The 14,406-nt window shown below is 45.8% G+C and overlaps 4 protein-coding genes across 4 annotated transcripts; 1 reads left to right on the forward strand and 3 right to left on the reverse strand.

The window, feature by feature from the left end:
• The first annotated feature begins 680 nt into the window (after window positions 1-680).
• On the forward strand, window positions 681-2,811 carry F4813DRAFT_46433 (MFS general substrate transporter). Its single transcript, XM_049248518.1, has 2 exons — window positions 681-1,069; window positions 1,169-2,811. The coding sequence occupies exons 1-2, from the start codon at window positions 788-790 to the stop codon at window positions 2,615-2,617; spliced, it is 1,731 nt and encodes a 576-aa protein (XP_049100304.1). The 5' UTR covers window positions 681-787; the 3' UTR covers window positions 2,618-2,811.
• Window positions 2,811-4,463, reverse strand: F4813DRAFT_46488 (uncharacterized protein). Its single transcript, XM_049248520.1, has 3 exons — window positions 4,001-4,463; window positions 3,661-3,923; window positions 2,811-3,603 (listed from the first exon to the last, which is right to left on the reverse strand). Exons 1-3 carry the CDS (start codon window positions 4,021-4,023, stop codon window positions 3,005-3,007), a joined length of 885 nt encoding a protein of 294 aa, XP_049100305.1. The 5' UTR covers window positions 4,024-4,463; the 3' UTR covers window positions 2,811-3,004.
• A 148-nt stretch (window positions 4,464-4,611) lies between these two features.
• F4813DRAFT_46467 (DUF221-domain-containing protein) lies at window positions 4,612-7,865 on the reverse strand. The gene is made up of 2 exons (XM_049248519.1): window positions 7,266-7,865; window positions 4,612-7,214 (listed from the first exon to the last, which is right to left on the reverse strand). The coding sequence occupies exons 1-2, from the start codon at window positions 7,602-7,604 to the stop codon at window positions 4,905-4,907; spliced, it is 2,649 nt and encodes an 882-aa protein (XP_049100306.1). The 5' UTR covers window positions 7,605-7,865; the 3' UTR covers window positions 4,612-4,904.
• Window positions 7,866-12,000: 4,135 nt separating this feature from the next.
• F4813DRAFT_356519 (uncharacterized protein) lies at window positions 12,001-14,114 on the reverse strand. Its single transcript, XM_049242995.1, has 2 exons — window positions 13,354-14,114; window positions 12,001-13,201 (listed from the first exon to the last, which is right to left on the reverse strand). Exons 1-2 carry the CDS (start codon window positions 13,385-13,387, stop codon window positions 12,459-12,461), a joined length of 777 nt encoding a protein of 258 aa, XP_049100307.1. The 5' UTR covers window positions 13,388-14,114; the 3' UTR covers window positions 12,001-12,458.
• Window positions 14,115-14,406: the final 292 nt, after the last annotated feature.

The raw sequence follows: 14,406 nt of genomic DNA on the forward strand, positions 1-14,406 counted from the left end.
AAAGAAGAGGTAGTTATCCGTAGAAGAAACTACCAGGACTGTTAGAGAAGTCTGTCCGAAAGGGGATATAATTCTATTTAGTACCGGGGTATGCACCCAAATAACGGTTGTTGAAATACCTACCACCTGACCTAAGCTATAATACCCCAGCCAGGGTAGTTTACTACAATATACTAAACATGAATGAGATGTTGATGAAGATATTGCCTGATCTGATAAGCGAGATTCGCAAAGTCTATGTAGGTAGACCCTGAATGGAAGTATATAACTACCCGATCACCGATCAATCCTGCCGACTACCTACCTAATTTCGCTAAAGGCGTTGGTACTAGTAGCGCCGTCAGCTGTACAGCTGTATAGGGCTGAAGGCCCATTGTAACCCGCCGTTTTAGGTTTATAATTGACATGATAGGTTACTTTTTCAAGGGGTATTTGTGGATTCAGGTACCCGAACCAACCTTAAATCTTTCCCGCTTTGCCCGTCCTGCCCGTTTGATTGGGATTTAGAGGCCGCCTATGAGATTCAAATCCGTCACCAGCCTTTTTATATATATATATTTTTTTATATATAATTTTGTTAGCCTCTCATAAACGGAAAGCTACCTACCTAGGTAGGTGTCTATATAACGATATTTATCTTGACATAATCAACTATCGCGGTTTGATATATCTAACTATTCCGCGACTTGTAGATCGTGAGAATTTAATCTTTGGCAGTCGATATATCTCTTTCCGTATGGATTGACTTAGACAAGCAAACACCTGGTGGATTTTATAATATTTACTCATGACGCACATTAGCGCAGAGTCCGGCGCGAGGGAGTCCTTTACGACTGAACCCAAAACCTCGGGTACCAGCACGGACAAACCAGAGAACCAGCTAGTTGAAATCGATCAGCCTGAAGCCGTTGAGGTCAGCACCGACGCCGACGCCGACGCCGACGCGGAAGCAGCAAGTGATGGCACCACGCAGAAGAAGCCCTTGGGGTTCTATCTCTCCTTCTTGGCTATCAATATCCTCGTCTTTCTATTTTCTCTAGATACTACTACTCTCGCCGTGGCTATTCCCGTAAGTACTTAGTTTACCCCTTTTTTCCTCCCCTCTACTCGATTTCTCGACTAGCTTTACGATAATTCAGTTGGGAGTGACCGTACTGACATCACTTAGGGTATTGCGCAAGAACTCCATGGCACTACGTTGGAATCTTTTTGGGCCGGAATCGCTTACTATCTCGGCCTCGTTGTTAGTCTGCCCCTATTTGCGAGCATTTCCGACGTCTTTGGCCGGAAACCCCCGCTTTACGTAGCCTTCCTGCTCTTTACCGCCGGTTCTCTCTCATTCTCCCTCGCCCAAAACATGGCTGCCGTCATCGCTGGCAGGGTCGTCCAAGGTTTGGGTGGCGGCGGTCTTGATGTCCTTGGCGAGATCATAGTTTCCGACATGACCACCCTGAAAGAGCGGCCTCTGTACCTTGGAATTATGGCCTTGCCCATCGCTATTGGCAGTATCCTTGGGCCAACTGTCGGCGCGCTTTTTAGCGACTACGTTACGTGGCGGTGGATTGGTTGGATCAACCTACCGCTTTTGGGCGTCTCTTTTCCCCTACTAGCCTTCTTTCTTCGTCTTCGGTCACTCGGTTCGTCGTTCGATGCTAAGCTGAAGCGTTTAGATTGGAACGGTATGTTGCTGCTTACGATAGGATGCACCGTGTTCGTGCTCCCTTTGAGCTGGGCTGATGCCTTGTACCCATGGGATTCTTATCAAACACTCGTTCCCTTGCTCCTAGGTGTCGCCGTCATAGCACTATTTGTGTTTTACGAAACGAAACCCGAGGCCCCGGTTATCCCACTCCGAATCTTCCGCTCCCGAACCGCGGCGGTTACCTTATGTGGCGCTTTTATCCACGGTATGGCATTATACACACTTCTACAATATATCCCGTTGTCCTACCAAGCCGTTATGCTTGACACACGAATCGGAGCCGCGGTATCGTTACTTCCTACTAGTGTCATCAGTGTCCTAGGTGCTATTGCTTCAGTAATCGGAATTGGGAAGGCCGGAATGGGTTACCAGAGGAGGATCTGGCTATCCTGGGGCTTGGTGACTCTGGGAACTGGTTTGTTGATTCTATTAGACCCGTACTCATCGGTTGGTATGCGATACGGGATCCCTATCATTTGGGGTGCGGGAGTCGGTGCTCTACTCCGTCTTCTACATCTTCCTATGCAGGCAAGCGTATTAAGCGTTGATGACACTGGCCATGCGATCGCCCTATTGTTGACCTTCCGATGTTTGGGCGGTCTAGTCGGACTCGCTATTGGTTCGACAATATTCAGTAGCACTTTTGGGTCCGCGATCGCTACGGTTGGAGAATTGCCTGACTCCCTTAGTCTCCTCAGGGATCCACACAATGCCGTCGCTTTTATCCCAATAATGCGAACCGTAAATCTTCCGTTAGAGGTCATAGCACCCGTCTTACAAGCGTATTTGTCGGCCATGCGCGGCGTATTCTACGCAATGCTCGGTTTCTCTGGCCTTGGTCTTGTGACATCTTTGTTAACGGAGGAATTAAGCCTCCAAAGGACGGAACGCGGGCGACAACACTTTGAAACGTGATTTACCGCTACACGATTGAAAGTGGCCCAACTATGGCTATGGAAGGTCAACCGGCTTAGCTTGGCGACAGCCAGGTACTCGAATGATGAGATATTATAGTTCGGGAATATATTGATTGGGATATTGGAGGATACATGATAATGCTAATAGGGGTAGCAACGCCTTTAGATGTTGTTTAATATTAATGATAATAGTAAAGATACTACATGATATACATATCCTACATTTTCACGGAGCTTTACTAAGTTCAGTACCTTGAAAGTGTTCATGAAGGCTATGTATCAATTCCTCCTATCTACCTTTTCGATCACTGCTCATGATGGTATTGAATAGTGAGTGACCCGGTATAAGCATTACCGATCCATAAACCTCCTACCTTGAGTGTGACTAACTTAACCTCTTGAGTAGCTTTCCGATGATAGCCTTCGAAACATCAGCCGACTCTAGAATATCCTGGAAATAGACGTTCGGCCACATCTCCTCGATATTACATGCCGTATAGGTCGCAAGTAGGTTCCTCAGCTTGTCATGGTTGTCCCCTTTATTCACCGTGTTCCTGTATGAGTAGTCGATGAGCTGGGCTATGTCGGTCACTCTCGCTCCCTTGTGGAGGTTGAACACTTTTAGTGTCCGGTGTAATTTGCGAATGCTGAGCTCCATGAGCGTATCGATATCGTAGCAATCTGCAAAGGCGTACAGACGTGCGTGTGAGAGGAGAACCTCGGAGTAGTTTGCCGAGGGGACTGTATTTGAAGTTTCCTCCACTCTCCCATCCGGCCCATCATTAATTTCCCCCTGAAACTCACGCCATATGATGTCCTTCTTTGACGGCAGTGGCAGTGGTTCTTTCATGACGAGCTCGGCTTTTTTAAACATTTGTCTCCTGTTGGGCACTAGCAGTGGTTCTTTCATGACGAGCTCGGCTTTTTTAAATATTTGTTTCCTGTTGGGCACTAGTCTCGGCGTGGGAGATGTAGCTTCGCCGCCTATCATTGTGAGCATATATATATATCAGGTAGGTTAGTTAGGTTTTAATAGCGTACTCTCTTTCTCGTTCAGTGGCGTGGGCGTATCTTCGAACGGTTCTGCAGCCTTATAATTCCCCGTGTACGCAAACTCGCAGAACCGGACAAACGTTCCCTCGTCGATGTCGGGCCATTCCGTGTATCTCTCATTGCCTTCCTTCCATTCGCCGTTGACCAAAGTCCACAGGGGCTTAGACATCCGCGCGACCAGCTCGGAATGCATAAAGAATTCTTTCTCGTCCGGGCCAACGAGGAAGCGGAACGGCTTCGAAGCGGCAATACTAAAGAATACTGTAAGTTAATATTGCAAGTTGGCTTCTATGATAGGATTGACCCCCTTAATCTGTGCCAGTCTTACATTTCGTATGGAACGCTTGCCATTTTCAATACTTGGATAAGATATTTTCATCTAAAAATAAACAATCACCTGAGAGAATTTGAAGAGCACTTAAAGGATGGAGTAGTATTTTGATATTGAAGAGTGAGGTGGGAGACCTCGTTTGTACGCAAGGCTCTGGCTGCTGCGGGGTTCTGTAGCAAGCCGTGGGTGTTGTCGACAATTGAACTAACTACCTAAAACCTGCAGAACGTCGTGTAACATTGCGAAGGCGATGGGCTATTAATTGGATATCGCAATGTGATATTCAAGATAATGCCGACTTTGAATCCTAAGATAGGTCAGTTCCCTAACCTAGGTCTATCCATATGACAGGTACCTAACCAATGGAACACAGCATAAGGCAACGTTCGAAGGTATGCGTGCCATCTAATAGTGAGCAGTAGACGAGTATTGGCAAGATCGGAAGACTGCATATGTAAGTAGAAAAACTACCTAGGTAGATGCCTATCAGCCTACACACGACTTAGCCACAAATTCTGTCTCGTATTTACATTCTCAACCAACTCCACTGTAATCCGAAAAGACATTTACGTTAGTATTTATATAATATTAGTATAATATTTAAGACGGCCCTTAGGGCACGTCGGCTACTCTCCCTGCTTGCATATTATAAGCCAAGTTAGCCGCTATAAATGAGGCCCGAGTCCCATCTATCCAAAAAGATCAAGTCGTTATCGTGCATCTCTTTCTATTATAGCCTATAACTTAATATTAGAAAAGTCATCGTGGGTCGACGTCACCGTGGCTAACTTTCTTCAGCCAGAAACGCCGCACCTGAGTCGCCGAAAGCCTCTATATCCAAACCCGCTTTTTCTTGCGCCGAGTTATATGTACAGTCGTTCTCATCGGAAATTAATTACCCCTAATACCTGCGTGAAGTCCTTGCTTCTCGGAAATAATTATATTGCATAGGATCCTGTTCGGGCGGCCCGAGGTCCTCTTCCTGAGGCAGACCACCGTAACCCCGCGGGCCGCCGCCTAACATTCCTACACCACCTGGTGCCCTGGCAGGAGCAGCCATTGGCATCGCTGCAGCATTTCCTACCAGGTTGGATCCACTCTCGTTTGTATGCGCATACAATGGGCTGCGCGATCGACTGATAGTAGGTTCAGGGGCGTAAGGGTTGCCTAAGGGTTGGTTGTATCCGCTTGGATAAGTCATCCCTGCGTCAGAACTAGGTGAATACGCTCTGCTCATTAATCCTGGGCTGTGAATGCTTGGAATCGTCGGACTTCCCGATCTAGACATTGGCTCGCTCCCATTCCATAAGCTACCTGGCGTCCCGGGGCGGATAACATCATTGGAACGACCAAAGATATCGCCGCCACCATGGTCGGCTGCAAATTCGGAACGTGTCTTGTAATACTCGAAGTCAAGCCTTGATTCTGGCACTATTTCAAATCCCGGTATGCCCGCCATTTTCCCAGGTTTACCAGCATTCATTGGATTCAGGATGTAAGCATCTGAATAGCCAGATGTAGACATCGTATCTCCAGAGTAAGCTTCGCGGCCATCCGTTAGACGCCCTTTGTATATGGAAGCTAGAATATTCTGAGCCTTTGCGTGTACCATTGGTGTGATGAGAGGCTTGTAAAGAGCGGGATGACCAAAGCGATGAGCGAGTCCAGCTGAGCGTAATGGTTCCTTCTGCAGAGTCCCTTCAGGATGTTTTTGGATGTTGCGAGTCGAATAGAAAAGGATCTTGGCATCGAATGTTCGAGAACAGTACAGTTTGAAGATTACCATAATAAACGGTAAAGGAATGGCTGCAAAGGCCATCGTGTGGAGTCCGTCACCATGCACCCAAGCTGTTAGGAAGACCACCATATTGGAAAGTATGGTGCCAAAGACGAAGCGATTGAATAGGACTCGCCAGAACATCCCGCCAGACTCTGTCTTCGTCACAAAGATGTAAAGCAACAGGTACTTCTTCAACCATACATCGATAGAGAAGTATAATGCTGCAGCCGGAAGAACAAGGGGCTGGAGGCAGCCAAATCCTAAAGCGACGGTGGAGTAGAACAAAAAGTAGTTGTAGTAGCTGGCATAATCGAAGGACGGAGGTGCCGTTAATTCGATCATCTCCCTCGGCGTGGGACTCGAGAATTTGCGCATGAAGAAGCTGTAGATGAAGGTCCACAGCTGGGCTAAATCGATGGCAGCACCCAAGTTCCTCTGCAATAGCCAGGTAACCCAGAATGATGAGATATCACACAACGAGATAAAGAGGGTTATGCCAAAATTTGATAGCGTATCCCAAGCCTTCTGCGGGTCGCTAGCAACAGACGAAACCAAATTCCAGATAGTGCTAAAAAGACAGAAGACGATTAGGTTGTTGAAGACGAAGAAAGCGTATAACTTAGCAACGACATGGCGCTCGCGTCCGGTCTTCGTGCGATCACCAGCTCTAATTGCAAGTCGACGGAAGATAATAGGAAGCACTAGGTAGACCAGAGATAAAATGGCTGGAGACGCCACACCTTGAACAATGGACCAGAACCCAGTATTGCCGGATAACTGTTTCTGAAAGGCAGGCCAAACCAAGCCTAAGTTACTCAGATTGACTAAGAAAATAGCAATCATAGCACTAGGCGCAATCCAGATCATCGTCAGTATGGCAATCCAAAAGTTGATCATAATCCTTCTCCAACTTCGCGTCGCCGGGGTAAGGGGCATGTTATCCCATATGATGTCGTTTGGTCTCGGAGCTAAGACGACGGTAGCACCTTGAGGCTTCTTCTTGCGCAGGGCATATGCGATACTGTGGGCTTCGGAAATGTCGTCGTAACTGGCAAAACCGTATGATAAACTACTGCGTTTATCAATATTGGCTCGGGCCTCTTTCACTTCTATTTCAAGTTCCCTTATTCGCTGGGTGAGGTATTCAATAGCATCAACCTTCTGTCCTTTCGGATAAGTGCTGTATGATGGGTCCTTCTTGGAAGGATAGCATACTGGCCGAGCAGCCGGCAAGTTTTGGGGGTCTTTGAGATATATGGCCAACACTTTTTCGAGCTTTCGAACGGTATGGTCGTGCTGCTGGATCAGATTGGGCAAGTCCCTAACGTTGCGAGCAGCGGCTGTCCTAGCAAATGAAGCATGTGGAATAACATCGTCGATAATTCTCGCAATACCTTCATCGCTGGCATATTTCCGGGGAATATCATTCAACTACTCCTGGTAAGTTTTACTACAAACAATATACGGGAAACGAGGACTTACCATTAGGGTCCGGGCGGATAAACTTTGCTGGTACTCTTTGGTCTCAAAATACACTCGTCTGAGCTTCAGAACTTCCCTATAGTTCCACCACAGAAACCCGATGATGACGAAGTTAAATATATAACTTGTTACCACAATTGCCCAGACAGGTTGATCGCTGACATTGGAAGGTGTCAATCTCATGAACCATTTCTGGCTGCCTGTCTTGTCGCTATTAAGAGTGTAGAAGATGGGGAGGAGAATTCCACATCCGACGACACCAAGCACGAGAAAGATATTGCGGCACATGGTTGTGAATCTTATAAATATGGCGGCGTCCATGCCGGCATGGGATATCATATCTTTCTCACTCGTCTTCCATAATGGCGGGAGCCACGCAAGAAATCCCTTGCCAATCGGAGGTGGTGCATGCTCTTCGTCGGCATGTTTCAGCTTCGGTGCATAGACAACGGAATTATATGGTCGAACGAACGAGAAAGCGATGGCGATAAAGAGTGTGAATCCTACTGATGTGCCCAAGGCAGACCAGATGGCACCATCTGTAAGCTACGACGAAGTTAAGTTAGCTATCTATTCCGCGATCGAGATACGTAGGTAAGCAGGTTGATCTAATTACCGTCTGTTTAAAGGGGTTCCGCAGCAAGTCTAGCAGCTCATCAACCGGATTTGGACCGTCCCTGGGTAGCAGGAACCGCGCATGAGCCCAGATATCCATCCTACTACGGAAGTCTGTTTGGGTAGCCTTCTGTGGCCAGTGGCGGAAGTGGGTTCCAAGAATATTCGGGTTGAGGCTTGAAGAGGCAACTTCAGCAGCCAATTGTCTAAAAAGCGTATTCAAATTCGTAGATTCGTATAGGGTTCATCCGCGGCGTCTATAGAGCATTTGATAGCCCAATATCTTATAGTGATATATATATATATATATACTATCGTCCAGCTCGGTAGCGAAAGTATCCCAGTGTCTCGTAGTCTTTCTTGGCAAGAGAACACAAGCACTTATTCTCTTATTCTCTAACAAAGGCGTTCGTTGTAGTCGAGATACTACTTAGGTCGAAATGCACAAAGCGGCTGCAAACGAGCGACGCGACCGCAGGAATAATTCGAGAGTCGAACAAGTAGCACGAGCGAAAGGAGAAAGAAATATCCTATATTACGTAGGTGGGCTCGAGGTATCGTAGATGGAGGTACGTAGTTGGTGTTGTTGGTAGGGAAGAGAAGATGGAGGAGAGCCAAGATTGCGCCTATCAAGATCTGATAGCGGCGTGGGGATAACGACAGGAGCAGGAATAATAGGTCAATGTAGATAGGTATGTACCTATTTACATAAGGTACCTAAACATGTAGGTATGTACCTATGTAACTAGGTAATTTATGTACCTGGGTTTGGACAAGACCCGGTATGCTTGTATGTAGAAAAGAAGGTATCGTCATATACAATGAAGAAAATGAATGCCTCATGTTATTTGAGAAGTTTTGGAAATTTCAGGAATACTGACTGCACTAACCTAGGTTAATAACTTGAGTCAGGATCCCTTCTAACCCTTCTAAACCCAGGGGATACTTACCTCGATGGAATGACGAAAAGCCGCATTGCCGGCTGGGACACGTCGAGCTACCTTCACTGCATAGTACATGCACTAACCCGCTCTAGCTCGCTTAACGAGTTACTACGAAATAAGCGTTTATGAAATACTCCAGACTGGAAGAGTGGAAGGCTACAGCTAAGTTTCTGTTCCTGCAATTAATAGCCTATTATATGCACGTCTACTTCCGACATAGGTCATGTCTCCTTGCTTCTACATACATACCTATCAAGCTACTACATTATGTACCTATGTACAGATGATCCCTCGCTTGCAATCATATGTACGTCGTACAATACAAGAATTTCCAACTTTCACGAACAAGAGCATTTCCAAATAGGTATCCGCGTACCAATACCTAATAACTGCATAATTCCCAAACATCAAACATGTACATAAGTCCGTGCAAGTACAAAATATCGAGACTAGGTCATCCTGCCATCTCATTACTACCTACGTACCTATGTACCATGTACCCTTGAAAAGGCTTCAAATGAGAGACATTTGTGTCCAATCGCATACCAAAACCACTTAATCCCCACTCACAACTTCTATTTTTGACTGGTCCATCCCTAGGGGCTAACGCTGTCGCATAGCCAATGAGACCGTAAGATCCGGGGGGTATCTCGGTGGGGCTATTCTAGAATACGAGCTCGACCGCCAGAGGTATGTATGCAAGACATTGTTGGCCTCAACATTGTCTTTAAATGGCCTTACGCGCAGGTCATTCTGTCAGTCTGTCTCATATATCACGCGCTTACAGACGCGTGCGTATGTATAAAAATAAATCGCTTGATATACCGCCAATACCCGAAATGAACCAACCATTATACATTCAACGTACCTATACATATGTAGCCTTCGATCCGAATTTGTCAACCGCCTATTACCATAGTGCCTACCTATGTATGTATGTACATACTATGTAGAAGATACAAGGTCCAGTATCCGTAACGTAGGTACATACATACATAGTAAGGGTCACTGCTGATCCCCCGAACCAGGGTCTCGGGAATTGGGGCTTACATATAATCCACTGTCTAAGAACCTCATCCTTGGCAACGTGTAAATCTACCTAAGCTTTCGAGACTCCTAAACTACTAAACAACAGCCAACAGAGTATTTGAGAAATCACCCATTACACGTACACACATGTACGTATGTACAGCATTTAGTCGGTAAGAGATACGCTCGGCCGGCTTAGTGCTGCCACGCTTCGGATATCCAGCCGTACCGCAAGACGGTACCACGGCAAAGTCTTTTGCGTAGCTCAACATAACGATGCATTCATAAATATATATACGGATATCTCAATATCTCCCGCGTTCATGTGGGCGACCCCACGTGACGAAAGACATCAGTACCAATAACTAACCACTCGTGGGAAGGGTGGCGCCTGATCGATGATATAAACGTGTACCGAATTATGAATTGGTCGTTCCTACGCTAAAGAGTCTTCCCATCCCAGAAATGAGCCGCAATAGCCGAGCGAAATATCAAGCCTTTAAAGTGTTTAACCTACATTATAAGAAGTCCCTCGCGTATATTCCTCATACTTTCTCATAAATTGCTTCGCTCTAAATCTGACCTTTGGTTTCCTTCACGGTTGATTTTTGGGCGCTTAGACTAGAAATGAAACTTGCTGTTCCTAGTGGCTAGTTATTCATTTCCAAATACTCAAGTCAGCATACACCAAGAGCCTTGGAGAACCTTAACTAGTAATATTACCCAAGCGCGATGAGGTACAACTTGATAGCTATGGCGCCCAATACACGTTCGATATATTATTAAAATTGACTTACGGAAAATTAAGCTCCAGTGTCGAGTTGCACTTACACAAGTAGGGCTGACCAATGCCTTACAAGACAGTCTTCGGTAGGGAGAAGACCAAGACTAAGGCACCTCCTCTACGATACCCCGTAGGAAACTTTACCAAAGTTTATATCAAAAGCCACCAGTTTAGTCGTATCTAGTTAAAGAAGGCTTCTTGGAAGAATGTTGCATAATGCTTTCCACAATCCATAGGCTTGCGAGGCGGCCTTTGCCTTTTTGATACTTCCTCAATGTGCAAAGGGACCTAAGTTACTCGGATATACCTCTTATAGACTGCATTTCAACCATGATTCGGGGCTTTGAGCAGTATATCGCCCGTTCAAAGAACCAAATAAAAGATAATAATTAATATGTAATCAGTAACAAGTACGCTTGAGCACGGTCTTTGTGTCAGAGATACCCGTTGAGTGATGTCATACACAGAGTGAGTGTCTAGGGTAGGTAGACCAAGTAATATATTGTATTGATCTAGTAACGCCTGGCCTTCTATCCTCTTTCGAGGGCGCTGTGCGCCCCTTATATAGTAGATAGACCCCTGTAGATACCCCTAACCCACTTATACCCTGACACTTTGTCACTGTGTCAGGCATTGTACCCTTGATTGAGGTCATACATAGAGCGAATATCGGGATAGATAGATTGGACTACCTTATACCTTCTTGCGAGGGCGCTACGCGCCTCTTACACATGTAGTAGATCTGCTCCTGCATCTACCCCTAACCCACATACCCTGACAGTCTTATCAAACGTTCTAGGTAAGCTCTCCTATAACTAGGCGTAGAGTGATAGATTAGAAACCCAATATCCTAGAAGAGAGGCATAATTTATAAGAAGCACGACGATTTTCATCCTATTATAAGAGGTACAAATGGAAAGTCCGTACATTGATACACCGTATAGGTTTTGGGAGGCATCCTATCTCATCAGTCTCGTATCATAAACTCCGTATAGCTTCATTATAACAATGTGACGGTGATCAAACGGCGGTAGAACCATCTGAAGTTGAAACACCAATGTCCATGTACCCGAGTAATTAATAACAGGCATTGTCCCTAAGTAGTAGGCCTACTAGTTTGGTCTGGACTTCTGTCAGCCGGGCAGATATGATTGAATACGGTATATTATTAACCAATATGCGGTCTTGGGGAAATATCGATTAAATCAGATACCTGCTTATAGTTATAGACTTAGAGCATGCTGAAAGGGAAGGCAAAACCAAGAAACTAGGAAACAACTCCGTCCCGCTAGGAACTCTAAACCAACTTCGGGAGCCTACGGTTATATATCCTGTTCTTTGTTCTAGACGTCTCATCTAGAATCCTGACAGAAGTTAACCTGGCTTCACCCCCTCTCCATCTAATCATGACGGAATAAGCATGTCGTGCCAGAGCCGTATATTTCGGTTGCTTATCTTCTATGCAAGATTTATTTTACGATTCCATATTAATCATTTTTATAGAATGCCTACTTTGAGTCACCCTCTAGGATACTAGCTAACACTACGTTATTTGAGTCGCGCCACACACATTCCCACCGCACAGGCCTCTGTTTTTCCTTCCATGTATACGACGGCAAAAAAGCGAATTAACCCCTATTCTTTGATCATTCAAGTATCAATATGTACAGAATAGGATGAACGTAAAACATTACGCCTCACAAGCCCGTGGATAGTAACTCCCACCGGCGCCTCCAATATTCCCAGTCCAGTCTTACAAGATAATCGAATCGATGCATAGGAAAGGGTAAGAACGAACCAAATTCATTGATCATTTTTAGTTTAGACGATTTGATCCGCAGCTCCCTGGCTTCTAGTCTTTCTTGCCGTCCTGCCAACGGGGAGTGGCGCTTTTTTATCTTTCTTTGATTCTTTCTTTGGTCGACCAACCTTCTTGGCCGTGCCGTTAGTATGAGCTCCGTTAGTCTTTTGCTTCTTCTCGGCCGGCGGGTCTTCCGGAGACTCCTCCTGCGTAGCATCGCCATTAGATACTTCGGATTCACTTGGCTTGCGTTTCTCTCCAGTATTTGCTTCTGATTTATCAGGCTCGGCAGTAACTGGTGCTGGATCGGCTTTTGGAGTACCATTTGCTGGTTCTTGGACGGGAAGTGCCCCAGTCATCTCAGCAGACTGGGATTGATCTGCAGCTGGCATATCTTGATCGCGAACCTCTTCGATAGCAACAGGTTTAGGAGGCTCTTTAGCTTCACCATTGGTAAGTGATGGTGCATCAGTTGCTATCTCCGTAGTAGACTCTGAAGGCACCGTTTCGGCCGACTTCTCCGGCTGCGAAGCCAATTTGTCAGCAGCGTCTATCTTCTCGGCCAATTCCTTTGAATCAGTGGTAGCAGCATCGTTTTGCGCCGGGGTTTCGGACGTAGGAGCAGTCGCCGCCGCGGGAGCTGCGGTATTGGCGGCATTCGATGACTCCATGGATTCTTCTCCAGCGTTAACAGGACTCTTCGCAACTGGTGGAATACTTGGTTGCGACCCAGATGTTGTTGCTTCGCTACTCGCGCCTAGCTCTATACAGTTAGTGTACTGTGTTGAATATATTGCGATCCAGTCGCATAACCGTATAAATGCGCATGAGCTTTCAAAATGGCTCAATTGGGCTTGGATCAGGGTCGCAAAAGCTTCTACGGTATATAGGCCGCAGAATTATTGGAAACAATACCTTTTTCGATGCCGTTGGTAATGTTGTCGGCCATGTTGATGACGTCAGAAGAGCTGGCTGAAGAAGATGCACAGTGTGCGATAGTTGATATAAGGGGATCGGTGCGAAAGGAATAGACGAGCTAGAAAGTATAGCGATATAAAAGTTTCGATGGGAATTTGGTGTTGAGTGTTATAAGGCTTTTACAGAGCGTTGCTAGAAGCTGACATGAAAAGAAGAAGAAAAAGGAATAGAAACGGAGGAAAATCGAGGTTTGAGGTCGACCAAGCTTCTTGATCCATCTCACAGTTCAGTAGCACGAACGAATCAGAAACGTCGACGGACCGGGAAAAACTATTGAGGAAGGGGAAGCTTCCATTCCACATCCATTTGCTCTCAGATCCTTACGCAACCGAGACACAAACATGCATACGCAGAATAAATCGGGCAGGGGGGGGACAGGGGAGGAGCATGGAAGCATGGAGAGCTAGGGAACACTTGCATCCGGCTACCAATAAGAAACCACCAATAGGACCAAATAAGACCAGCAGGACCAATGAGGGGAAGCTGCAGAATACATGGTTGTGAGAGTTGGAACCGGGGGAGATCTAGTCGACCATTAGGATTTACGGATTTATAGAATTTACCCAAGAGAATTATCAGACCACATCTGCACTTAACTGTACGGCATATACTGTTATGATATACTGTTATGATATACTGTAATGATATACTGTAACATACTTGTGCAAGTTACGAGTATCGAACATGATGTTCGTTATACATTGTACATGATAAACGTAGAGAGAAGACGGACCGATGCTAACCAGCTTCAAACGTTATAGGAGGACGGAGATTATTGTGAACGTCATTTGTCAGCTTGTAGGATGACGTTTGCGTCGGACATATCTGCTTTCATATCGCATGGATCGAGGACATAGTATTTGATATTATATTCGCACAGTTTAATAAGTAAGACGAATAGTATATTCGAACATTTTCGACTTCGATGTCGTAAGGCAAGTTCTTTTACAAACCTAATATACATTTACCGTAAGCTGAGGCTCATGTAGA

Source organism: Daldinia decipiens (genome assembly GCF_022478715.1).
Source record: "Daldinia decipiens strain CBS 113046 unplaced genomic scaffold F4813scaffold_13, whole genome shotgun sequence".
NCBI classification, from domain to species: Eukaryota; Fungi; Ascomycota; class Sordariomycetes; order Xylariales; family Hypoxylaceae; genus Daldinia; species Daldinia decipiens.